The sequence below is a fragment of the Salmo salar genome, chromosome 09, assembly GCF_965601325.2.
Source record: "Salmo salar chromosome 09, fSalSal1, whole genome shotgun sequence".
NCBI classification, from domain to species: domain Eukaryota; kingdom Metazoa; phylum Chordata; class Actinopteri; order Salmoniformes; family Salmonidae; genus Salmo; species Salmo salar.
In genome coordinates, this window is record NC_138299.1 from 133,765,410 (window position 1) to 133,790,805 (window position 25,396).

The 25,396-nt window shown below is 44.6% G+C and overlaps 1 protein-coding gene across 4 annotated transcripts; it reads left to right on the forward strand.

Annotated features, from left to right (window-relative positions):
• On the forward strand, positions 1–24,693 carry LOC106612837 (clustered mitochondria protein homolog). Of its 4 annotated transcripts, none has more exons than XM_014214406.3 (27): positions 1–337; positions 6,274–6,464; positions 6,742–6,913; positions 7,275–7,418; positions 7,637–7,776; positions 10,239–10,393; positions 10,634–10,759; positions 12,724–12,871; positions 13,226–13,318; positions 13,549–13,983; positions 14,223–14,482; positions 14,765–15,291; positions 16,023–16,124; positions 16,370–16,470; positions 18,182–18,334; positions 18,559–18,621; positions 18,803–19,044; positions 19,194–19,278; positions 19,485–19,638; positions 19,998–20,137; positions 20,251–20,331; positions 20,428–20,553; positions 20,726–20,847; positions 20,978–21,071; positions 21,217–21,351; positions 21,538–21,611; positions 21,772–24,693. In XM_014214406.3, exons 1-27 carry the CDS (start codon positions 214–216, stop codon positions 21,911–21,913), a joined length of 4,329 nt encoding a protein of 1,442 aa, XP_014069881.1. In that variant the 5' UTR covers positions 1–213; the 3' UTR covers positions 21,914–24,693. The 4 variants fall into 4 exon arrangements, with proteins under 4 accessions (XP_014069881.1, XP_045580502.1, XP_014069885.1 ...); XM_045724546.2 differs by having other exon boundaries at positions 14,765–15,207; XM_014214410.3 differs by having other exon boundaries at positions 7,637–7,764.
• Positions 24,694–25,396: the final 703 nt, after the last annotated feature.

The following is a 25,396-nucleotide window of genomic DNA, read 5'->3' on the forward strand; positions in this document are numbered from 1 at the left end:
AGAACGCAAAGAGGTCAGGAGGAGGAGAAACCACGTGTGATTGCCATGTTCAGCGTTGACTGTCCTTCCTCTGTAGACTTGTTTTTGTAAGATCGTACCCTCTGCATGTAGCTGGCTAGCCTGTTAGCTAAATAAGGAGTATTTAACAGATTCACATAGCAATTTTGAACAACGGATTTTTGTTGCCACCTTTGACTAACTAGCTGCCAAATAATGGTGAGCAAGACAGATGACATCCCGGCGTCAGTACCCAACTGTAATGTTAACACAGTTGATCTTGTAGGAGAGACGCCAGACCGCAAAGAGACCTCCAAGGGACCACACAAGGACCCTTGTGGTAAGCAACTAGCTAACGTTACGTAGTTATCAAGTTTGATAGACTATCCTGCGAAATGTTAAAGCTGTATCGGAATGCTGGGTAACTAACGTTAGCTAGCCTAGCAGCGGCATCGGTTGTAAGCTATGAAAGTGTGCACATAGTAATGTTGCTAGCTAACTGCACATATGCAGATTTCATTCAAAGTAACTTAGTCATCTCATCTGTCACTGAGTTGATTAGTCTGCTAACTACCTGGAAATGCAGCAATGGGCCTCAGCATTCGAAACAGTTCTCTATAACCAAGATGAGTCAATTCTCAATTCAACAATGACAGCTAGCTACACCAGCCATTTTAAGCTTGTTTGAGCTGTTGAACTAGCTAACGTTAGTAGTTGTGTTGGCTAAACTAACGTTAGCATGTCGCTAAGTGGTTAGCTCAGGCTATATCACGAGGGTTTGACTAACAATCAAATAACTCTTAAGTATTTAGATAATGAGAATATTTTAGCCAGATAAGCTGTTCGGCTAGCCAGTTAGCTCACTAGCTATATGTCAAACAAAGACACAACCCTTGTTGTGTGGCTGACTTGATGCAGCTAGTTAAAGTTGGCTAGCTTAGAAATAGTTAGCTTGGCTAGCTAGTAGGCTTGGCTAGCTAGTAGCAACGCGGCGATGCTGGCTTGTTGTAGAAAAATGGTTGATATAAATGTGATTATAGAAAGTCATAGGTGTATCCAGTATCTTAACAGTGTAGTGCGAGCACCTCATGTCCCGACGCACATGGGACCACAGCTGTTCTGTACCTGCATGCAAGAACGAATGGACTGAAGGTCACCTTCAGTGGAACTGCACATTAAGAGAACAGAGGGGTTCTAATCGATGTGAAGTAATTTCACACGCCGTTTTCTATTAATGGAAACGTATTTGTTTCACTTAGTCCACCAAATGCATGCTATTGTTGTGACCTAGTAAAATCGAAGTGACCAGATCACCAATGTCCCCGTTAGTTGGCGTGATACCTCCCCGGCCTCCCTCCCGTTCAGAACCAGAGGTTGGCTGTTCCTCGACCGGGAAGCGGAAGCTGGCCCTTTGAGAATAGTAATGGTGCATGCACCGTGAGAGAAGGTTGTACTTGAGACATTCTGAGTCATATAGCCGGTAAGTGTCGTTTAAACAAACCGATATTCATTGTTCGCCACCGATCGCTCGCATCATTTAAAGTATTGATGGTCGAGACAGTCACATGACGTACTACTGGTATAGGTTTGGTGAATGTAAGCAGGGGCGGTTCTGGGGTGACAGTGCCCCTGTGACAACAATTTTGGACCCCCTTGTGGCCCCCCTAAATGTGGAGGATGAAATAATTTTTACATAACACATTTTTGCTATCGTTCTTTTTTTAATCCGTTATTAGACAGTGGCAACGCGGAACACTAATGATTATGAACATGGTATTTTGCCTGCTAATGCCTGCAATGCAGTGAAGAAAACGATATGACAACAATAACGTCTAAGGTGAAATAATGTAACTGGCCCCTCTAACAGTACAACTGGCCCCAGCTTAGCCCCCCCAGTTGAAATGGTCTAGAACTGCCACCGAATGTAAGGCCACTGTTGAAATTGCACAACCTTAGGCAGCTTTCACGATAATGCCACAGCTTTCAGTGTCACATTTGACAGGACCTTTGAGTTGCATGCATAGACACCTGTGTTGGCACGACTATAACTTCACACACAGTATAGTTAGTTCAGTTGTCAAACTTTGGATAGGTCTCATTGTCACAATTATTGAGCGACCACTGTACTTGCATCTGTAGAGATTTTCATTGATGTAGGGACTCATTTTGTCACAGGCAATGACTGACATGTGTAATAACATAGAATTTGTATCAGAATACAACTCTTTATTTCAGGTATTTGTAGGTATGTTATGTTTAATCAATTATTTGCGTTTGTTTATGCAGATAATTATTTTGAGACATAGACAACACATTTATGTACAAATCAGTATTTGTTGGACAATGAAGCATCTTTTTAATTGGCTAGCCTACACCTAGACTAGAGCCTTGTATGTGCAGCACATCTGCCATCATGCTTTCTTCAAGTGAATATAAGTTCATATTGATGGACAAAGTGTTTGTTCATCATAGAGCTTTTGTCTGTTGGCAACGTTTGACAGCTATTGACAAGATTCATTCACAACTCCATAGGTAAGAAATTATCATTACCAACAAAGTCATTATTTACCCCTAAACCACTTTCCTATTCTTATCAACACTTCAAGATACTATCACCTCCTTGATGAGCTTTCTAATGCAACTCACCTCTCATTTAAGAGAAGCCTGCTGGACTGGATAAATGCCTTAGGCCTAATTAGAGCCTGTTGGATAACTACCAAGACACTGAGCTGTGTGTCCTGCAGTACTGACAGTATTGTGACAGACAGCACATGGCAGACTGATAGGGGTTGAGAGGGTCTGTTAGTGATTGTAACCGAAGAGGCTTAAATGCTCCTCAAGGGTCAAGAGGTGATCTTTATAGTTTTCATGTCACTGTCCAGACTCTGCACACCCTCCCTTCTTGCCCCATGTCATCTCTTGTAACGTTTTACTAACCTCAGGCTTTCGTAATCACAACACAGAGAGGTATACTACAAAACAGGATAAAATGAGTTAGCCAGCTAACTTTGATAAGCAACCCAAAATGACTGTTGATTTGCTTGTTCATAACATTTTTTTGCTTATTTTTCTCAAAAATAGAAAGTTATATCAGAATATTTAGGAAGGTTAGCTGGCTAAATCCTTGATCCTGCTTTGTAGTATACCCCTCAGGTCTGAGGTCACATATAACAACCCATTCTAAAACACATCAACATGCTTCAGACAGAGGACTCATTTGACTGGTTGAGACCTCCCTGCAAAGATGTATGCATGACTCTTCAGGAAAGCTTTCCCCTCCCTGCTCTATCAATGTATCAAAATAAGGTTTGCCATCTTGTGGTGTAATAAATCTATCTATGTTGGGCTTGTTCTCTGTTTGATTTCTTGTTGCCCTGAGCCCATGGTCTGTAGGCCCGCCCTGTCAAGTGGATGGTGAATTAATTCATCTTTAGTCGAAGCAAGAAACGCGGTCAGTCTGTGGTAAACCTTGAGCAGAGATATAACAGCTTACAACAGACAGGGCAGCTTGGAGACTAGTGGCTTGCTTTCTGGATTAGTTGGCCTAGTGGTCTTTCGCAATTTTGATTGAACAAGAACGTTAGTAGTGATCAAGACATTCACATCTCGAGGAAATTATAAAATTATTGTTGATTTCTTGTAGCCCGCTCCTTTCTATTATTTGCCTGATTAATCTCTTTCGTCTTCCTTCCCATGCTATCAGGGACCTAACTGGATTTTTGTCCAATTGGTTTAACTGAATGCTGGTCAGACTGGAGGTCTTCTGCCCCCTCCCCACACCTCTCAATGATTTACATGTTAAGGAGGATTAGAGCTGCTTTCTTGTATAATAATCAAAAAATGTCTTCCATTTCTTCTGGTTAAGGTTGATCTTGTGGTTGTTACACTCTTTAAGATAAATATTTCTAATTGAAATAGGCAAAGCCTAGGCCAGATTATGCATGCCAGTATGACAGAAGTACGGCAGTAGTTTGCAGATTTTGATTTCCCTTCCTTCCGTATCTTCATGCCCTATTAGACTGCAGCTCTGAAGGGTTTGGCTCTTCGGCAAAAGGTTTTAGTGATAATGGTAATTTGTTGCTGCCCTCTTCATATGTGAATTGTGACCAACAACATGAATCTCTCCTGTCTACACTACACACAGTGACATGAAGGCTCAACCTCAGCAAATTTAGTTTGGCTAAAAGTTGAGTAATGCAGAAGGTTGCGTAATATTGGACCACATTCCCTACCTACCCTATCACACCCCGTGCTCTGTTCTGCTGCTGTAGGGCCAAGTGGGTCTGTTTTGCAATTATTAGGCTACATGATTGCTTCAGCTTTCATAATGCTGTATAGCACTTTGTACTCTTGGTACTGGCTCTTTTGTACTCTTGCCTTCTCAGTGCAGATTGGATATCATTGGCAGCCAGCATTCATATACACTATTATTTGCAGGTGTTTCCACTACCTTCTCAATTCTACTTGAGAAACTAAAACTGTTTACATTTTCATTAAATTACAAGTTACAAAAACAGTCAAACTGAGCTGAAAACTGAATCTTGAATAAAGCAGAGGGCCTTGAATGACCGAAAGGATTCCCACTGTGTGTTTGTGACCACTAAGAAAATGCAATAGCTGGGGCATTGATGGAAGAATGAATGGAGCGATGAAGAGTGACTTGGATCAGACCAGAAGTAGGACACCCAAGGGGAGAGACAGAGTAACTGATGTAACCTTATCAAATCTGTCTGCTTCTGCAACAAGGCAGGAGGAGCAGTCACTGGAGACACAGGTCACTGGAGACACAGGTCACTGGAGACACAGGTCACTGGAGACACAGGTCACTGGAGACACAGGTCACTGGAGACACAGGTCACTGGAGACACAGGTCACTGAACCTGTTCCTAAAAAAACCAGTTGATCCCTTCCTTCACCTCCCTTCTGACCTACAGAAACATTATCCCTTGGCTCCTATTGTAAGTTCAAGTCTATTCTCCTTGCTCTCTTTTAGAAGTCTGTCTTCTCTCGTAGCGTTGACCAGTTATTGGCCAAGGCTGTTGTGTTTGGTATTCAGAGCGTGACAAGTCTCTTTCTTTCTCGCTCCCTCATTCCCTCCCCCTCTCTATTTTTTTCTCCAAAATTTCTCTCGCCTGCTCTCTTTTACTGTAGATTTCCCCCTACCGCCACGCCAGCTGTTTACCCTCCCCCCAACCACCCCCTCTACGTGTTATCCCTGACACTGCGTTACCCTTGACGTTGAACATGGTGCGCTGGTTGCAGTTGTCTGGGAGAGAAAACAGCCCTTCCACACTGCAGGCCCCACTAGCTGATATTTATGTATGCAGCCTTTCCTCTTGGCAACCCAACCCACACCATTCAAATGTGTTTGACAATATTATTTTGGCTACTTTTTTATGATAAAAAAATGTTTAACAACAGCACCTTCTTGCCCTTTGTGCTGTTGTCTGTGCCCAATAATGTTTGTACCATGTTGTCCTGCTGCCATGTGGTGTTGCTGCCATGTGGTGTTGCTGCCTTGCTATGTTGTTGTCTTAGGTCTCTCTTTATGCAGTGTTGTGTTCTCTCTTGTCGTGATGTATGTTTTTTGTCCTATATTTTGTCCTATATTTTATCTTTTTATTTTTAATCCTAGCCCCCGTCCCCGCAGGAGGCCTTTTGGTAGGCCGTCATTGTAAATAAGAATTTGTTCTTAACTGACTTGCCTAGTTAAAAATAAAACTGTGGTAAATAGGAAACACCACTCCACAGTTACAATGCCTTGTGCCAGTGAGGTCCCTGAGGAGGTTGAGATGGAGAGGAGATGGATACATACAAAAGGATGAGGGGAGGACTTGTCTGGGTGGCTCTATTTTCCTTTCACACTTTATAGTAAAGTTCCTTGTTGTGGACCTTGGGAGTCTGGTGCCCTATGTGGAGAAGGCAAACCACTAGCTTTTGTGTTCTGTACAATAATCTGAGTGATGGTTGAGAGAAGCAGACCATGGTAACCTGTGTATACCTCTGCCCCACATGGCAAAAGCTGGAGATCTTGTTTTCGGTGCTAATTGGATCCTATTGTTCTCCTTGGATCCTATAAGTCGCCAACTTGGCACGGTAGACAATGCCCTTCGGAGTAATCTAATCTGACTACATGCACTACTTTGTTTGCTAACTGTAGGCTTATTATCCTTATTAATTTGGATATGTGTCACTCTGCCGTGGCAACGCCCTCTCTACCCATCTGTCCAATCAGATAACAAGCTATGTTGAACGTCTCCTTCTGTTCAATCACAGGGCACAGTGTAGACACGGCGGTGATGAATGGGGGTGGGGCCCACGATCTTTCGGAGGAGGAGTCCAAGCAGGATGGGGCTGGTGACACAGATGGTGGGGAGGATTCTAACGAACAGGAAGTGATTGTGATTCAGGATACAGGTTTCACTGTGAAGATCCAGGCACCCGGGACGGAGCCTTTTGACCTCCAGGTACAGTACATACTTAGACTGCCCAACTGCCGGTCCCAATTTGCTCACTACCCCTTGACCCGCCTAATCCTTTGACGTCTACAGATCTGTAAGGTGTAAGCAATATAGTGGAAGCTCCACCAGCATGCTGTTTATACCTATCCAGAGGCTTCAGATCTGCAAACATTGAAGGGTTAGGGACAAGGTGTACAAGTAGGGACCAAATTGTGACAAGCTGTACGACCATACACTGTCAGTCTCTATTGCTATAAGATGTTAAACCCGCCCGCTCCCGCAGGTTTCACCCCAGGAGATGGTGCAGGAGATCCACCAGGTGTTGATGGACCGTGAGGACACCTGCCATCGTACCTGTTTCTCCCTGCAGCTGGACGGCAACGTGCTGGATAACTTTGCTGAGCTGAAATCCATTGAGGGCCTGCAGGAGGGCTCCCTTCTCAAAGTAGTGGAAGGTAGGACTTGGTGTTTTGGGTATGTTCTAAAATCAACCCCTAGTCCTAAACGTTATAAGATCTACTCCTAGTTCCCTTCCTAGAGTGTCTCCTCGACTGTAGACCAGGCCTGGGCAACTCCAGTCCTTGGGGGCCTGATTGGTCACTTTCCCCCATCCCTAGCAAACACACCTGATTTTAAACTAATTGCATTTTTAACTGAAGATCATGATTAGTTTATTATTGGAGTCAGGTGTGTTAGCTGGGGCAAAAGTGTGACACCAATCAGGCCCCGAGGACTGAAGTTGCCCAGGCCTGCTGTAGACTGTCCCTAGATTGCATCAATAATAATGAAATGGCTATCCTCTCTGTCTCTCCCCAGAGCCCTACACAGTGCGCGAGGCCCGTATCCACGTGCGTCACATCAGAGACCTGCTGAAAGGTCTGGACCCGTCTGATGCCTACAACGGCGTGGACTGCAACTCCCTCTCCTTCCTCAGCGTCTTCACCGACGGAGACCTGGGAGGTGTGTGTGTTTGCGTACCCATTTGTTTATTTGCGTGTGTTTGGGTGGGTCTGTCAGTGAGAATTGGGGTGATTGATATTTCAGTCAATATTCTGAGGTATCCAGCCACCTTTGTACTACATATTAATGTGTATGTATGTGTCCTCGGCAGCAGGCTATAAAACATCTTTTGTCAAGATGCGTTAGTCTGACCTGTGACCTAATCGTCTCCTCTGCAGACAGTGGTAAGCGGAAGAAGAAGGGCAGTGAGCTGGAGCAGATAGACTGTACCCCTCCAGAACACATCCTGCCTGGCAGTAAAGAGCGCCCCCTGCTGCCTCTCCAGCCACAGAACAAGGACTGGAAGGTAATAATGACGGTAATTATGGTGATTTTAGCAAACACTTTTATCCAAAGAGACATACATTTACATTACATTTACATTTAAGTCATTTAGCAGACGCTCTTATCCAGAGCGACTTACAAAATGGTGCATTCACCTTATGATATCCAGTGGAACAACCACTTTACAATAGTGCATCTAAATATTTTAAGGGGGGGGGGGGGGGGGGGGTTAGAAGGATTACTTTATCCTATCCTAGGTATTCCTTAAAGAGGTGGGGTTTCAGGTGTCTCCGGAAGGTGGTGATTGACTCCGCTGTCCTGGCGTCGTGAGGGAGCTTGTTCCACCATTGGGGTGCCAGAGCAGCGAACAGTTTTGAATATAACATACAGTTCGTAGTGACACATATTTCATATTTGTGGCCCATGCAGGAATCAAAACCCACACACCTTGTGTTGTCAGCAAGCTAATCATTATCATTCTAATGCCTTTTCATTTACATAGATTAATGTTTACAGTGAGGGGAAAAAAGTATTTGATCCCCTGCTGATTTTGTATGTTTGCCCACTGACAAAGAAATGATCAGTCTATAATTTTAATGGTAGGTTTATTTGAACAGTGAGAGACAGAATAACAACAACAAAAAATCCAGAAAAACGCATGTCAAAAATGTTATAAATTGATTAGCATTTTAATGAGGGAAATAAGTATTTGACCCCTCTGCAAAACATGACTTAGTACTTGGTGGCAAAACCCTTGTTGGCAATCACAGAGGTCAGACGTTTCTTGTAGTTGGCCACCAGGTTTGCACACATCTCAGGAGGGATTTTGTCCCACTCCTCTTTGCTGATCTTCTCCAAGTCATTAAGGTTTCGAGGCTGACGTTTGGCAACTTGAACCTTCAGCTACCTCCACAGATTTTCTATGGGATTAAGCTCTGGAGACTGGCTAGGCCACTCCAGGACCTTAATGTGCTTCTTCTTGAGCCACTCCTTTGTTGCCTTGGCCATGTGTTTTGGGTCATTGTCATGCTGGAATGCCCATCCACGACCCATTTTCAATGCCCTGGCTGAGGGAAGGAGGTTCTCACCCAAGATTTGACGGTACATGGCCCCCTCCATCGTCCCTTTGATGCGGTGAAGTTGTCCAGTCCCCTTAGCAGAAAAACACCCCCAAAGCATAATGTTTCCACCTCCATGTTTGACGGTGGGGATGGTGTTCTTGGGGTCATAGGCAGGATTCCTCCTCCTCCAAACACGGCAAGTTGAGTTGATGCCAAAGAGCTCCATTTTGGTCTCATCTGACCACAACACTTTCACCCAGTTGTCCTCTGAATCATTCAGATGTTGATTGGCAAACTTCAGACGGGCATGTATATGTGCTTTCTTGAGCAGGTGGACCTTGCGGGCGCTGCAGGATTTCAGTCCTTCACGGCGTAGTGTGTTACCAATTGTTTTCTTGGTGACTATGGTCCCAGCTGCCTTGAGATCATTGACAAGATCCTCCCGTGTAGTTCTGGGCTGATTCCTCACCGTTCTCATGATCATTGCAACTCCACGAGGTGAGATCTTGCATGGAGCCCCAGGCCGAGGGAGATTGACAGTTCTTTTGTGTTTCTTCCATTTGCGAATAATCGCACCAACTGTTGTCACCTTCTCACCAAGCTGCTTGGCGATGGTCTTGTTGCCCATTCCAGCCTTGTGTCTTGTCCCTGACATCCTTGGAGAGCTCTTTGGTCTTGGCCATGGTGGAGAGTTTGGAATCTGATTGCTTCTGTGGACAGGTGTCTTTTATACAGGTAACAAGCTGAGATTAGGAGCACTCCCTTTAAGAGTGTGCTCCTAATCTCAGCTCGTTACCTGTATAAAAGACATCTGTGAGCCAGAAATCTTTCTGACTGAGATGGGGTCAAATACTTATTTCCCTCATTAAAATGCAAATCAATTTATAACATTTTTGACATGTGTTTTTCTGGATTCTTTTGTTGTTATTCTGTCTCTCACTGTTCAAATAAACCTACCATTAAAATTATAGACTGATCATTTCTTTGTCAGTGGGCAAATGTACAAAATCAGCAGGGGATCAAATACTTTTTTCCCTCACTGTATCTGTGTGACATTAATGTCTGACAGTTCAAAAAATGTCACATTCTTCAAGGAGTTTGTCCATTTGTAGTTAATGGCTTTCGCTCCAACCTTTGATCTGCTTGTAGGAGCCATTTTATTTTTATAGCTGACAATGATTTGCCAGACTTACTCAAGCCTGGCACTAGTACACTTTTTCTAGAATAAGTAAACATGCTTGTAGAATAAAGGGTAAGATTAGTTAAAAGTGAAGTGTGCACTGACCGATACCAGCATACATCAGCTGGCTGGGTCATATTATATCCTTACCACCATAAAGTGCAGATGAAGTAATCAGTCTATGGCCCTTTTCCAGTATCCACAAGTTATAAGTCACATTCCAATGTCCATATCTGATTCCGCCTCTCTCTGTAGCCCATGCAGTGCCTGAAGGTCCTGACTATGAGTGGCTGGAACCCCCCTCCTGGCAACAGGAAGATGCACGGTGATCTCATGTACCTGTATATGGTGACTGTTGAGGAGAGACACATCAGTATCACCGCCTCTACACGTGGCTTCTACCTCAACCAGTGAGTCTGGCTTTCCCTGTCTCCCATTAGAATTACCGCATGCTGTTTTCATGCTACTGAGCCAAGCTGTATTGTGTTGGGATGATTACGCATCCACCAGTTGCTGGAACTGTACTGGAAAGTGTGAAAGGGAACTATCAGAGCCAGCATGGTTAGGTTTGGCTAGATGGTGTGAAAAAGTGAACTGTCCGAGGGCGAAAGTTGACCATAATGAGTGATGACCATGGTGTTGTGTTCTAGGTCGACCACGTACACCTTCAACCCCAAGCCAGCCAACCCCAGCTTCCTCAGCCACTCGTTGGTTGAGCTGCTGAGCCAGATAAGCCCTGCCTTCAAGAAGAACTTCACTGCCCTGCAGAAGAAAAGGTAAGTGGTCTACACTAACCATAATGCACTGTGCTTTTTATTAGTTCTGTGTAATGGGGGGGAAACATAATATACTGATAAGCATACAATTATTAGTAATCAGAATTTTACACTACTGTTCAAAGGTTTGGGGTCACTTAGAAATGTCCTTGTTTTTGAAAGAAAAGCAAAAAAATTTAAATAACATTGATCAGAAATACAGTGTAGACATTGTTAATGTTGTAAATGACTATTGTAGCTGGAAATGGCTGATTTAAAAAAAAATGTTTTTATGGAATATCTACATTATCAGCAACCATCACTCCTGTGTTCCATGGCACGTTGTGTTAGCTAATCCAAGTTTATCCTTTTAAAAGGCTAATTGATCATTAGAAAACCCTTTTGCAATTATGTTAGCACAGCTGAAAACTGTTGTACTAATTAAAGAAGCAATAAAACTGGCCTTCTTTCGACTAGTTGAGTATCTGGAGCATCAGCATTTGTGGGTTCGATTACAGGCTCAAAATGGCCAGAAATAAATAACTTTCTTCCGAAACTCGTCACTCTATTCTTGTTCTGAGAAATGAAGGCTATTCCATGTAAGAAATTGCCAAGAAACTGAAGATCTCGTACAACGCTGTGTACTGCTCCCTTCACAGAACAGCGCAAACTGTCTCTAACCAGAATAGAAAGAGGAGTGGGAGGCCCCAGTGCACAACTGAGCAAAAGGACAAGTACATTAATGTCTAGTTTGAGAAACAGACGCCTCACAAATCTTCAACTGGCAGCTTCAATAAATAGCACCCGCAAAACATCAGTCTCAACGTCAACAGTGAAGAGGTGACTCTGGGATGCTGGCCTTCTAGGCAGAGTTGCAAAGAAAAAGCCATCTCAGACTGGCCAATAAAAAGAAAAGATTAATATGGGCAAAAGAACTCTGCCTAGAAGGCCAGGGGAAACATTGGGGATAAAGTGTTATGGACAGACAAATCTAAGTTTGAGGTGTTCGGATCACAAAGAAGAACATTTGTGAGACGCAGAAAAAATGAAAAGATGCTGAGAGAGTGCTTGACGTCATCTGTCAAACATGGTGAAGGCAATGTGATGGTCTGGGGGTTCTTTGGTGGTAGTAAAGTGGGAGATTTGTACAGGGTAAAAGGGATCTTGAAGAAGGAAGGCTATCACTCCATTTTGCAATGCCATGCCATACCCTGTGGACGGCGCTTAATTGGAGCCAATTCCCTCCTAGAACAGGACAATGACCCAAAGCACAGTTCCAAACTATGCAATAACTATTTAGGGAAGAAGCAGTCAGCTGGTATTCTGTCTATAATGGAGTGGCCAGCACAGTCACCGGATCTCAACCCTATTGAGCTGTTGTGGGAGCAGCTTGACCGTATGGTACGTAAGAAGTGCCCATCAAGCCAATCCATCTTGTGGGAGGTGCTTCAGGAAGCATGGGGTGAAATCTCTTCAGATTACCTCAACAAATTGACAACTAGAATGCCAAAGGTCTGCAAGGCTGTAATTGCTGCAAATTGAAGAACACAGTTATTATTTCAATTAAAAATCATTATTTATAAATTTGTCAACGTCTTGACTATATTTCCTATTCATTTTACAATGCATTTCATGTATGTTTTCATGGAAAACAAGAACATTTCTAAGTGACCCAAACTTTTGAACGGGTGTGTGTGTGTGTATATATATATATGTATATATATATATATATATATATATATATATATATATATATATATATATATATATATATATATATATATATATATATATATATATATATATATATATATATATATATATATATATTTTTTTTTTTAAACATTTTTATTATTATTATTTATTTTTTCCAGAGCTAACAATATTAGACAGACATGGTTGTTTTTCTTGATAATTCTGGTAATTACTTCTGAGGAATACTCCCACTGTTATTCATGGCTAATTTGGTTTCTGATTGGCTGCAGGGTTCAGCGGCATCCATTTGAGAGGATAGCCACACCCTTCCAGGTGTACAGTTGGACCGCCCCCCAGGTGGACCACACCATGGACTGTGTCAGAGCTGAGGACGCTTACACCTCCCGTCTGGGCTACGAGGAACACATACCTGGACAGGTACACACACCTCGCCCCTAGGCTACGAGGAACACATACCTGGACAGGTACACACACCTCGCCCCTAGGCTACGAGGAACACATACCTGGACAGGTACACACACCTCGCCCCTGGGCTACGAGGAACACATACCTGGACAGGTACACACACCTCGCCGCTAGGCTACGAGGAACACATACCTGGACAGGTACACACACCTCGCCCCTGGGCTACGAGGAACACATACCTGGACAGGTACACACACCTCGCCCCTAGGCTACGAGGAACACATACCTGGACAGGTACACACACACACACCTATAATACTCTGTTTTGGTTTTGTGTAACATTGCATCTCTGTGTTATTTATTCAGACGCGAGACTGGAATGAGGAGCTGCAGACGACCAGAGAGCTGGCCCGGAAGAACCTGCCTGAACGCCTGCTGAGAGAGAGGGCCATCTTCAAGGTGAGCCAGCCTACAGCAGTAGTTGAAGCTCAACTCCTTTCCTGTCTCCTGCACTCTGGCCCGCTTATTTGCTTTCGCTAGTGAGCTTCGGTCATCGATTCTGCTCTTGAAACGCCCTCCTTTCAGCTCCGTTTCTCTGTTTCCGTCTATATCCTGTAGTGTGCACAGACTATTACGCTGCTTTCCATCCTCTACATCCTTACACGCTCTAACCCTCCTCCTCTCTCCAGGTCCACAGTGACTTTGCGGCTGCTGCCACTCGCGGTTCCGTGGCGGTGATTGACGGCAACGTGATGGCCATCAACCCTGGCGAGGAGACACGTATGCAGATGTTTATCTGGAACAACATCTTCTTCTCCCTGGGCTTCGACGTCCGTGACCACTACCGCGAGCTGGGCGGGGACGCTGCCGCGCACGCTGCGCCCACCAACGACCTCAACGGTGTCCGGGCTTACGGGGCCGTAGACGTGGAGGGGCTGTACACCCTGGGGACCGTGGTGGTGGACTATCGTGGTTACCGTGTCACGGCCCAGTCGATCATCCCAGGCATTCTGGAGAGAGAGCAGGAGCAGAGCGTTATCTACGGGTCTATTGACTTTGGGAAGACAGTGGTGTCTCATGGGAAGTACCTGGAGCTTCTGGAGAGGACCAGTCGACCACTCAAGGTGAGGATATCATGATGATAATGCAAGTTTCATGTTTTATTTGTAAGTCTGCTTATTGTTTGGGATTTACTTTATTTGTCACTACAAAGTAAGCAAACTTCAATATCTTTTGTTGGACTGTTTTTCTGTCACTGCACCGGCCTACAGACATTCAACGTTTATCACTGCCATGCCACAAACCTGCCATACTGTGGTTATCACATTCTCTCTGTCAAACTGACTGACTCTCCCACCCCCAGGTTCAGAGACACAATGTGCTGAATGAGAAGGATGAGTCCATGGAGCTGTGTTCCTCTGTTGAGTGTAAGGGCATAATCGGCAACGATGGACGCCACTACATCTTGGACCTTCTGAGGACCTTCCCCCCCGACCTGAACTTCCTGCCTGTGGAAGGGGAGGAGCTTTCCCCTGAGAGTGTGAGACAGGGTTTCCCACGCCAGCACCGCCACCGCCTGGCCTGCCTCCGACAGGAGCTCATCGAGGCCTTCGTTGAGCACAGGTACCGTAGAGCGCTTTAGGGAGGCGTTTTAATTGTGTGTGTGCCATTGGAATAGCATGGAGACTCTACCTTTCACATTTACATACCTGTGTTTTGGTGGTGACTTATGGGCTTCCTTGGTGGTTTGTGTGCTTTAGATGGGGTACTGGTTATGTCCCTCAAGATGGTCATCAGATGTTCCCTTTAGTGTATGATTGGGTCTGTGCAGATTTGAATGCTGACGTAACTGACTATGTCCTACCCACCTCAGGGATAACAAAGATTCTGCACTCTACTCCTCAGATACCTCCTCTTCATGAAGATGGCAGCGCTCCAGCTGATGCAGCAGAAAGCCAACAAGGAGAGGAAGCTGGCCACCCTGACAGAGAACAGCAGCCCCGGGGCAGCCGTTCCAGCCCTGCCCTCCACAGAGACCCCCGATGGCTCGGCCGAGTCCTCAGAAACTTCCACAGAAACCCTCACTGACGCCAACTCAGACGCAGCCCAGACAGAGACCACCTCCACCTCTGATGCCCCTCAGGCAGCAGCGACAGAAACCACCACCACAGAAGCAGCCCCCAAGACAGAGCCAATGACAGAAACAGACAGTTCAGCTACAACAACCACTAATGCCTCCCAGGCAACCCCTATAGAGGTTAATGTGGTTCCCATGGTGACCACCAATGGGCCGTTGGTGCCCTTTGCCACAGCGATTCAGAACGGGGAGTGCGAGAGCCCTCTGGAGGGTAAGGCTGAGGATATTATCCCGGGCTTAGCCCAGGCGAAAGAGCTGGCTGAGTCCTTAGCCGCGGAAGATGGATCAGGTATCGGTACGTCCAAACCGTTGCAGGGTAGAGAGAAGCTGGGGAAACACAGTCGGTGGAGAAATGCATTTTAAAGAAGAGGGCTCTTTTAATTTCACCATAGACATGCATTTAGAATTGTGTGTGTGTGTGTGTGTGTGTGTGTGTGTGTGTGGTTTTTCATCTGTATGTTGCCATCTTCATGAAGAGGAGGTATCTAAGAAGGCTTCTTAATGCTGGTGTCTTAGTTGCATCTCTCCACCTGGCTAGTTGTCCCTGTCCAGTTCTTAGCCTCCTAAGTGAGCATGGACCCCAGTAAAATCACTAGCAGTGTGGGATATAGCAATTCAATAACCACAGATCTCTCCGTTTTTGATTTCCCATTGGCTAGTGTGACAATTAATCAAAGGGTTTGTGACTCCAGAAAGAGGGAAAGAACTCCTGGTTGTGTGTGATCATTGCATGTGTGTGGGATGGTTGTAGTTGGTCTCCCGCCCTACTGCCTGCTTGACAATAGCTCTAATGACAAGGTGGTTTGTGGTTATTTAACTAAGATCTGCAACAGTGTGGTGGTGGTTTACAACTCAAATTGACTTGCATGTAGGCATTGGCCGAAAGATGATAGTAGTGATTTTTGGGGAACTTACACCATATCGTTTTGAGTTGTTGCCCAGGTAACTTGTTATATTGATATTCATTCAACTTCTCTCTCTTCCTCCCCGATCTCTCCAACCCCACCCTGACCTGTTTCCATCAAGACCCTAAAAGCCGAGAGGTGGTCCTCAATGCCTGCAAGGCCGTGGGTTCCATCAGCAACACCTCCTTCGACATCCGCTTCAACCCAGACATCTTCTCTCCAGGTAGGAACTGTCACTTTATGGTGGTGGATGATGGGAAGCGTAGTGCTTTTAGGAGAGGTTTGGTGTGGCAGCTGGCTCTGCTGAACAGTACTAATTGTTTATATTTTTTTGGTATCGATTGCTGTTACCTCCAAAGCACTTCACAAGAATGGCCTTATTTTCACATTCATGAAACTAAAGCGTAATAAAATACTATTGCATGCTATACTGGCACCCCCCCCAAAATGCTGATGTCTCTCCCCCAGGAGTGCGTTTCCCTGAGGACAGTGCAGATGACATTCAGAAACAGAAGCAGCTGTTGAAGGATGCTGGAGCCTTCCTGGTGTCCTGTCAGATCCCGTCTCTGGTAAGTTTCAGGGCAGCAACATCGTATCAAGCACAAGCAGTCATTACCTTCACTATATTACAACATAAACTCAGCAAAAAAAGAAAACGCTCTCTCACTGTCAACTGCGTTTATTAACAGCAAACTTAACTTGTGTAAATATTTGTATGAACATAACAAGATTCAACAACTGAGACATAAACTGAACAAGTTCCACAGACATGTGACTAACCGAAATGGAATAATGTGTCCCTGAACTAAGCGGTGGTCAAAATCAAAAGTAACAGTCAGTATCTTGTGTGGCCACCAGCTGCATTAAGTACTGCAGTGCATCTCCTTCTTATGGACTGCACCAGATTTACCAGTTCTTGCTGTGAGATGTTACCCCACTCTTCCACCAAGACACCTGCAAGTTCCTGGACATTTCTGGGGGAATGGCCCTAGCCCTCACCCTCCGATCCAACAGGTCCCGGATGTGCTCAATGGGATTGAGATCTGAGCTCTTCGCTGGCCATGGCAGAACACTGACATTCCTGTCTTGCAGGAAATCACGCACAGAACGAGCAGTATGGCTGGCTGGTGGCATTGTCATGCTGGAGGGTCATGTCAGGATGAGCCTGCAGGAAGGGTACCACATGAGGGAGGAGGATGTCTTCACTGTAACACACAGCATTGAGATTGCCTGCAATGACAACAAGCTCAGTCCGATGATGCTGTGACACACCGCCCCAGACCATGACGGACCCTTCACCACCAAATCGATCCCGCTCCAGAGTACAGGCCTCGGTGTAACGCTCATTCCTTCGATGATAAACGCAAATCCGACCATCACCCCTGGTGAGACAAAACCGCGACTCGTCAGTGAAGAGCACGTTTTGACAGTCCTGTCTGGTCCAGCGACGGTGGGTTTGTGCCCATAGGCGACATTGTTGTCGGTGATGTCTGGTGAGGACCTGCCTTACAACAGGCCTACAAGCCCTCAGTCCAGCCTCTCTCAGCCTATTGCGGACAGTCTGAGCACTGATGGAGGGATTGTGCGTTCCTGGTGTAACTCGGGCAGTTGCCATCCTGTACCTGTCCCGCAGGTGTGATGTTCGGATGTACCGATCCTGTGCAGGTGTTGTTACACGTGGTCTGCCACTGCGAGGATGATCAGCTGTCCATCCTGTCTCCCTGTAGCGCTGTCTTAGGCGTCTCACAGTACGGACATTGCAATTTATTGCCCTGGCCACATCTGCAGTCCTCATGCCTCCTTGCAGCATGCCTAAGGCACGTTCACGCAGATGAGCAGGGACCCTGGGCATCTTTCTTTTGGTGTTTTTCAGAGTCAGTAGAAAGGCCTCTGTAGTGTCCTAAGTTTTCATAACTGCGACCTTAATTTGCTACCGTCTGTAAGCTGTTAGTGTCTTAACGACTGTTCCACAGGTGCATGTTCATTAATTGTTTATGGTTCATTGAACAAGCATGGGAAACAGTGTTTAAACCCTTTACAATGAAGATCTGTGAAATTATTTGGATTTTTACGAATTATCTTTGAAAGACAGGGTCCTGAAAAAGGGATGTTTCTTTTTTTGCTGAGTTTATTTGCTTACATCACTGTATCACTAGCCTTTGTGTTTGTCTAGCTATTTGTGGGTTGGTGTGTATTTGTATTTTGTGTGTGTGGGGGTGTGGTAATGTTTAATTTCTTACATTGTATGTGGGAATTTATTTTACTTGTCTCTCCCTCCAGGTGAAGGACTGTCTGGACCACAGTGCTCTGCCCATGGATGGAGCCACGCTGACCGAGGCGCTGCACCAGAGGGGCATCAACGTGCGTTACCTAGGCAACGTGCTGGCGTTAGTGGACAAGACCCCAGCCAAGGCACAGCTGGAGCACTTCTATGTAAGCCTGAACCCCTGACCTCCATTCAATCTTGAGGACTGACTAAGGAGAATTATAATGAAGGGCAATGATATCATTATGCTAATAATGCTAACCTTCTATACTGTTCTGTTGTTTCTACTGAAGACATTGCAGGACAGAGTGCAGGACAATACATAATGATTAATCTGCATTCAGCTTGTTTCCTTTTTCTTAAATAGTTTTGTATGTCTTCTGTTCTGTAGAGAATAGGTATCAGCGAGTTAATCACCAGATGTGCGAAACATATCTTCAAGACATACCTCCAGGTGAGTGCTATTTTTCGAGCAATGATTGTTATAGAATTATGATGTACTTAGGATCACACAGATCTTTGCTCTTTTTTGCACCACGGAATTGTCACCCCTACTTGCTTATCATAGAATGTATTTGTCTCCCTTTGAAATGGATTAAATATGAGAACAATAGACTATGTACTCCGTCTCCCAGGGTGTTGAGTTGTCGGCCCTCTCTGCCGCTGTCAGCCACTTCCTCAACTGCTTCCTGTCCTCCTTCGATGCCGTGGCACACCTGCCTGCCGACGAGCTCGTGTCGCGCCGCAAGAACCGTAAGCGCCGTAACCGCGTCCCGGGGGGAGGGGACAACACTGCGTGGGCCAGCCTGACACCCAGCGAGCTGTGGAAGAACATCGTCTCTGAGGCCCAGAGCTACTACCACTTCACTCTGCACTGGTGGGTGGGAATTAGGATTGATGTTGGCACAATAGTAGGCTTGACGTTAGCACATTATGCTAACAAGCTACCACTTCAGCCTGCACTGGGTGAGTGTGCTTGGGATAAAGTTGGTGTATGTTTTCCTAAAAACATGCATCTTTCTACAGCGAGAATGCTGACCAGGTAGTGGAGAAATACGGCCTTCAGAAGATCACCCTGCTCAGAGAAATCTCCATCAAAGCTGGCATCCAGGTAACTGCCATCAATCCCTATTTAGACTAGGTGTAATGTTCAACATATTGTATACATCTGTCCAATACCTTCAGATCGACAGAAATGCCTAGGGAGTAGGGGCCAGGGGTCAAATTGTAATTCAAAATGTATTTTAATGATGTCATGTTTTTAACCCTCTCCCTTCTAACACGCTTCCTGTGTCTCCTGCCTCCCTGCGTTTCTAGATCCTGATAAAGGAGTATAACTTTGACAGTCGCCACAAGCCTGCCTTCACAGAGGAGGACATCCTTAACATCTTCCCTGTGGTGAAGCACGTCAACCCCAAGGCCTCCGATGCCTTTCACTTCTTCCAGAGTGGACAGGCCAAGGTCCAGCAAGGTGAGGCTAGCATGAGGCTACTAGACCTCGATCAGCATACAGCACTACTCACACTTATAATGCAACTCACACACACCTGCTACAGGTCCAGCGAGGTGAGGTGGGTACCAGTCCTGCTAGGCGGGGTCAGCATGGTTCCTCCTAGGGCTAGAGACAGATATGTAAATAAAATTCTACTCACACATGCAACACACACAGGAAAGCTGAGAAATGTTTCCTTCCTCCCCATACAAACCATGCAGATATTCATGCAACAATGCAACTTACATTCAGTGTCCTCTCTGAACCCATTCACATTACTTTCTGTTGCGCTGTACGATTGTGTAAGCCTGACTTGTCAACAAGGTCTCTATGTGCAGGTTACCTGAAGGAGGGCTGTGAGTTGATCAACGAGGCTCTGAACCTGTTCAACAACGTGTACGGGGCCATGCACGTAGAGATCTGTGCCTGCCTGCGTCTGCTGGCTCGCCTCAACTACATCATGGGAGACCACCACGAGGTGTGCTGCTCTCGACATTATACACACATTTTGATATTCCTCTCACACATGACAACAAATGGCCACAGCAATTCCAGTGACACAGTCCTGACTGTGGTCTTCTCTGTCCACAGGCTCTTAGTAACCAACAGAAGGCTGTCTTGATGAGTGAGAGAGTACTGGGCGTCGAGCACCCCAACACGATCCAGGAATATGTACGTATCCAGGAAAATTACTGTTTTTTGAAGACAGGTTTTTTTTCAGTCCATGATAACTGTTTCTAAATGCCTCTGGTTGCTTTCTCTCCCCAGATGCACTTGGCTCTGTACTGCTTTGCCAACGGTCAGCTGTCCACTGCCCTGAAGCTGCTGTACCGTGCTCGCTACCTCATGCTGATGGTGTGTGGGGAGGACCACCCCGAGATGGCGCTTCTAGACGTGAGTGGGCCACAGTATTTCATTTATCTTCTTTTGATTGAAACCATCCTGTGGGTGTATATGTCACCATGTTAACTCTGAAGTTATGTACCATTTTTGTGTAACCCTTTGAGGTGTGTTTGTGACCTTTATTACACCTGTTCACCCTGTCATCCCGGGTCTCCTCCTGTAGAGTAACATTGGCCTGGTGCTGCACGGAGTAATGGAGTACGACCTGTCTCTGAGGTTCTTGGAGAACGCCTTGGCCATCAACTCCAAATACCATGGACCCCGCTCCCTCAAAGTAGCCCTCAGGTAACTACAAGGGAGAGTCATTCCTTGAGTGACTGAACATCAATTTCGGTATTATAACTGATTTGCTGTTCTATACTCTAGTTTGTATTATCTTCAGTTGATTTAATGCAAATCAAATGTTATTCTGCAGTCATCATCTGGTTGCGAGGGTTTACGAGAGCAAGGCAGAGTTCCGCTCTGCGCTCCAGCAGGAAAAGGAGGGCTACACTATCTACAAAAACCAGGTTACAGCTACAGTACACAAAGCTCTACACGTCCTCCTCAGAAGTGGCTTAAGAACATTTGCTCAAATAACAATATGTGCTAGATTACCAACAATTGATAATAGTTTTTAAGCTCTCTTTCTCACTTTCTTCCCCTCTATCCCAGGTGGGAGAGGCCCACGAGAAGACTAAAGAGAGCTCCGAGTACCTGAAGTACCTCACACAGCAGGCTGTGGCTCTGCAGAGAACCATGAACGAGATCTACAAGAACGGCTCCAATGCCAGCATCATGCCACTCAAGGTACGTGGCTTAGGGCCTAGCTATATTTTCATATGGGTTTTTATCTGTAAGACAAAATCAGAGGGCCTTGTATTGTCCCCAGATGATAGCATACCTGCGTCTGTAGATTATGCTTTCAAATGTATTGTGGGTGTTAGATTCATAGTACAGTGTGTAATTTTGTTGGGTTCCACCATTTTTTTCCAGTTCACAGCACCCAGTATGGCCAGTGTTCTAGAGCAGCTCAATATCATCAACGGCATCATCTTTATACCCCTCAGGTAAAGTGAAGTAGCACCTTATTTTTACAGTTTGAGTTGAAAATAGAAACCTGTCAGGACCCAGTACTCACCCCTGTGGAATTCCATCTCCTCTTAAAAATATACATGTGTCTGCGCTCAACATTAACCCCTGTGGTATCCTAACCCATTCACTCTGCAGCCAAAAGGACTTGGAGAACCTGAAGGCGGAAGTCCAGCGGCGGCAGCAGCTTCAGGAGTCAGGGAAGAGCGTGGAGGATCTCACTGTGGATAGTCCACTAGAGCTGGAGGACAAAATACCCATGGACGTTAACGTTGATTAACGTCACACGCTCCACACCACACTACTTTCTGCAAGGGAGAGGACGTGATGCAACAGCCATCTTCTTGAATGAACATGTGGACCTGAGCTGTCTAAAAATCAACAATGAAAACAAAAGGGGTGAGGGGCAGACGAGGAGAAACATCTATGTATACAGTAGGTATAGAGTTTATAAGAGGAACTTCAAGGAGTAACAGAGCAGGAGTTACAGTATATACAGGCGTAGGAGAATATGGAATCCATGTTAACATGTTCAATCTGAAAGCCTACAGCCTCAAGAGCTTTGGTAAAGAAGCAGAATGAATGTAAACTTGATTGCTGCCGTGTAAATGTGTGAGAGAAGGCGACCAAGGACGACCATGACATTGTATTACCAGAGCCTTATCCACTGTTCATCCCACTCCACATCAACCAACTGTTCCCCCTACCCAAGGACCACTTTTTACCCCTCCAACACCTCCAAAACTCCTGAAAAAGCCACTGAGGCAACTACGGCTTCCAATTTCACCATGGCCCCATGTTTCCTCGAAAATAACATCTGACACCCTGTCCCAAAACTCAGGGGATTTTTTTTCTTCTACTGTGTGCTAGGTGAGATTAAAGTCACTAAAATTCAGAGATTTCTCTGTTTTGGGCCACAGAATGTAAACTCCCTTCTCTTGCGTTTAGTCTTGTTAAACCTCCACACCAATCACCCATTTACTCTTGAGTGTCCCCTATGGTCAGTCAAAAACTATTTGTATTTCATGGTTTTATCATGAGTTGCTGCTGTGTCCGTTGGTTCTATCGCCGCAAAACAGACGGTGACGCATGTATGCTCTCAATCAATCTTTTGATTGTTACACCTTTTTTTAGTAAAAATTTATCTTTTTGTAAAAGCAAAATGGAAACGAGGGAGACGCCATTTTTAGGTCTGTCAATTATCCATTAATTTAAAGGTAGAGTCAGTGATATGATGTATGTGCACAAAGTAAACGGCGTAGTGGGTCAATTTCCGCAACAACTAAGAGCGTTGAAGCACAAGGCTAAACTCGCCCACTTTTAGTCGCGTACCTACCACACTGGAACAGTTTGAAGTGAACCCATGCACATGCGCTGATACTGTGGGAGCAAAGTCATGTGCCTCGCTCATTGCATTATCTGCGGTGTTGCTCGTGGCAACATCATTTCGCTGAGTCTACCTTTAAGCCATGTCTGTTTTTATAGAAAATATGAGTGGAAAAGATGTATAAATAAAACTGTCTATGGGGTTTAGACAGATATTTGATCAGTGTTGATGGAAATATAGATATGAAACGTACAACTATGGCTTGAGCAGTAGACCTATATAGGTCTCTTATGTTAGATGTGTCCAGTCTTCTATTTTTCTTCCACTTTGAAAGAATATGTGCATGTATGTTTTTGTTTGTGTAGTCCGAGAGATATGGCCATGATGATTTTGACACTTGCAGCTTCGTAGTATAATGACTAGGTTGGGTAAGCCACAAGTTTCCAAATGTTTTATTTTTATATGCAATGGCTGTGTTTACACAGGAAGCCAAATTCAGATATTTTGTCCAATTATTGGCAAAAGATCTGATTGGTCTAAAGACCAATTAGTGGCAAAAATATCAGAATTGGGCTGCCCGTGTAAACAAAGCCATAGTAAAACCATGGGACGGCTAATGCAAACTTCCATTCTCATGTAACATTCTTGGCCAGCAATGTTGTAAATCTGCTCATATGAAGTGAGTATATGAGAAACTTATAGTGAGTATATGAGAAATTCCCTATCATTTGATAGAATAGACTAAACCATGGCCATAGACTTGTTTGTCTGTTTCAAAAAAGTAAACTGTTATGTTTCCATTGTTTGGTAAACCCATTCAACAAGTTGACAGTAAATCGGGCCACAGCTGGCGATGTATGAACAAAGTTTCCTCTTCAGTATTTAGTGCACTTTCCAGTGCTGTCTGTCTGAATGCATACACACACACAGCACCACCAAAAGTGGGTTGAGAAGGGCTTCTTCAATATACCAAAGAAGACGACTGATCGAGGTGTGTTTTGTGTGCTCTTGTGTACGACCCTCCTTTGCAAATGTCTTTCTAAAAATTGTTGCGGTGTCTAAATGTATGTGATTAAAGCAATAGAAACGATGCTGGAACTGATCCTTTTGAAGTGCTGCACTTGTGTGGCTGCACAAACTGCTGTCATTGTAAGTAAAAGGCTGTCGCCAAGAGAGGGGACAGAACAGTTACTGTAATGAATTTCTTGATTATTATGCTCTTAAAAAGCTGGGACAATAGAACTTTGTGATTTTTGTGCCTATTTATGCTTTTCAAAACGTTTAAAAATGTTTTTTTTTTTTTTTGCTCATGTTTTCATAGGGATACCATTGGTTTCCTTTTTGAAATATGTATATCTGCATTTCCTTCTCAGGTTCAACTTCCTCCATGAATGTCAGTCCTGTCTTGCATTACACTTAGTGGGCATGGGGTGGTGCTCTAGAGTACTTCAGAAACAATCGAGAAGGCTTTATTCGTGTGAAATAATTTTGTCCCATACGGATGTTCACAAGCATATCTCAATGCTAGTGTGTAACTATTCCACATGCTTCTCATTCACTGGACGTTGAGGAAAGAAAAAAGTATTTGATGGAATTGTGACGATATGAACCCGAAAAATGTCAAAGACTACTGCTTGATGAACATTGAACTTGTTGAAACCTTTACAAAAGACTGTTATATGAGATTTTGGCCATTTCTGATAGAATAAACTCATCTAGAGTGATCAAAAATACTTTTGTCTGCCTCGAGACATTTTCTTTTCATGGATCATAATCATGGAACTTCGATTTAATCACAAAGGCACTAATTGTTGGAGTTCAGCTGCAATGCTGTTCTAATTGCGTCGTAATATACCTCTTGATACATTCAAGTAATTGCATGAGAAACTAATTTGACTGTTCTTTAGATGTTCAACATTTGGAGACATTCAGAATTTAAAGGACATCCATACAAACAAACCAAGGGGTGTACATAAGATGAAGCAATACGTAATTTCAATGCTCTGGAAATGAAAAATGGTAATATTGACAAAATTATACATTGCCTTCAGCTTTGATAAAATAAACCGGAGGTCTGTCACTCCCTATTGAATTAATCTAATTTTAAAGCTCTTAATGATTCCCAGCACTTAACCGATGTGGCATATAGGATACTGCTATTTTGGACAGTTACACAAATCCATTTCGTGTTCTCCCCAATTTGATACAAAAACGTGTATTTTCCAAGATAGCACATCGAATCACCTAAGCAGCACACAAGAAACCACCAATCGAGCTGTCTATTTACTACGTAGAAAAATAGAAGGTTCTGACCATCAACATTTCATAGATGCACTGACACTGAGCGGGGTTGTCTTTGCCCTCTCGTCTAGTGGGGAGAAAAATAGGTCCTATGGGGCAAAGACAGTGCAAATATGGTCCCTATCACCTGTGTAG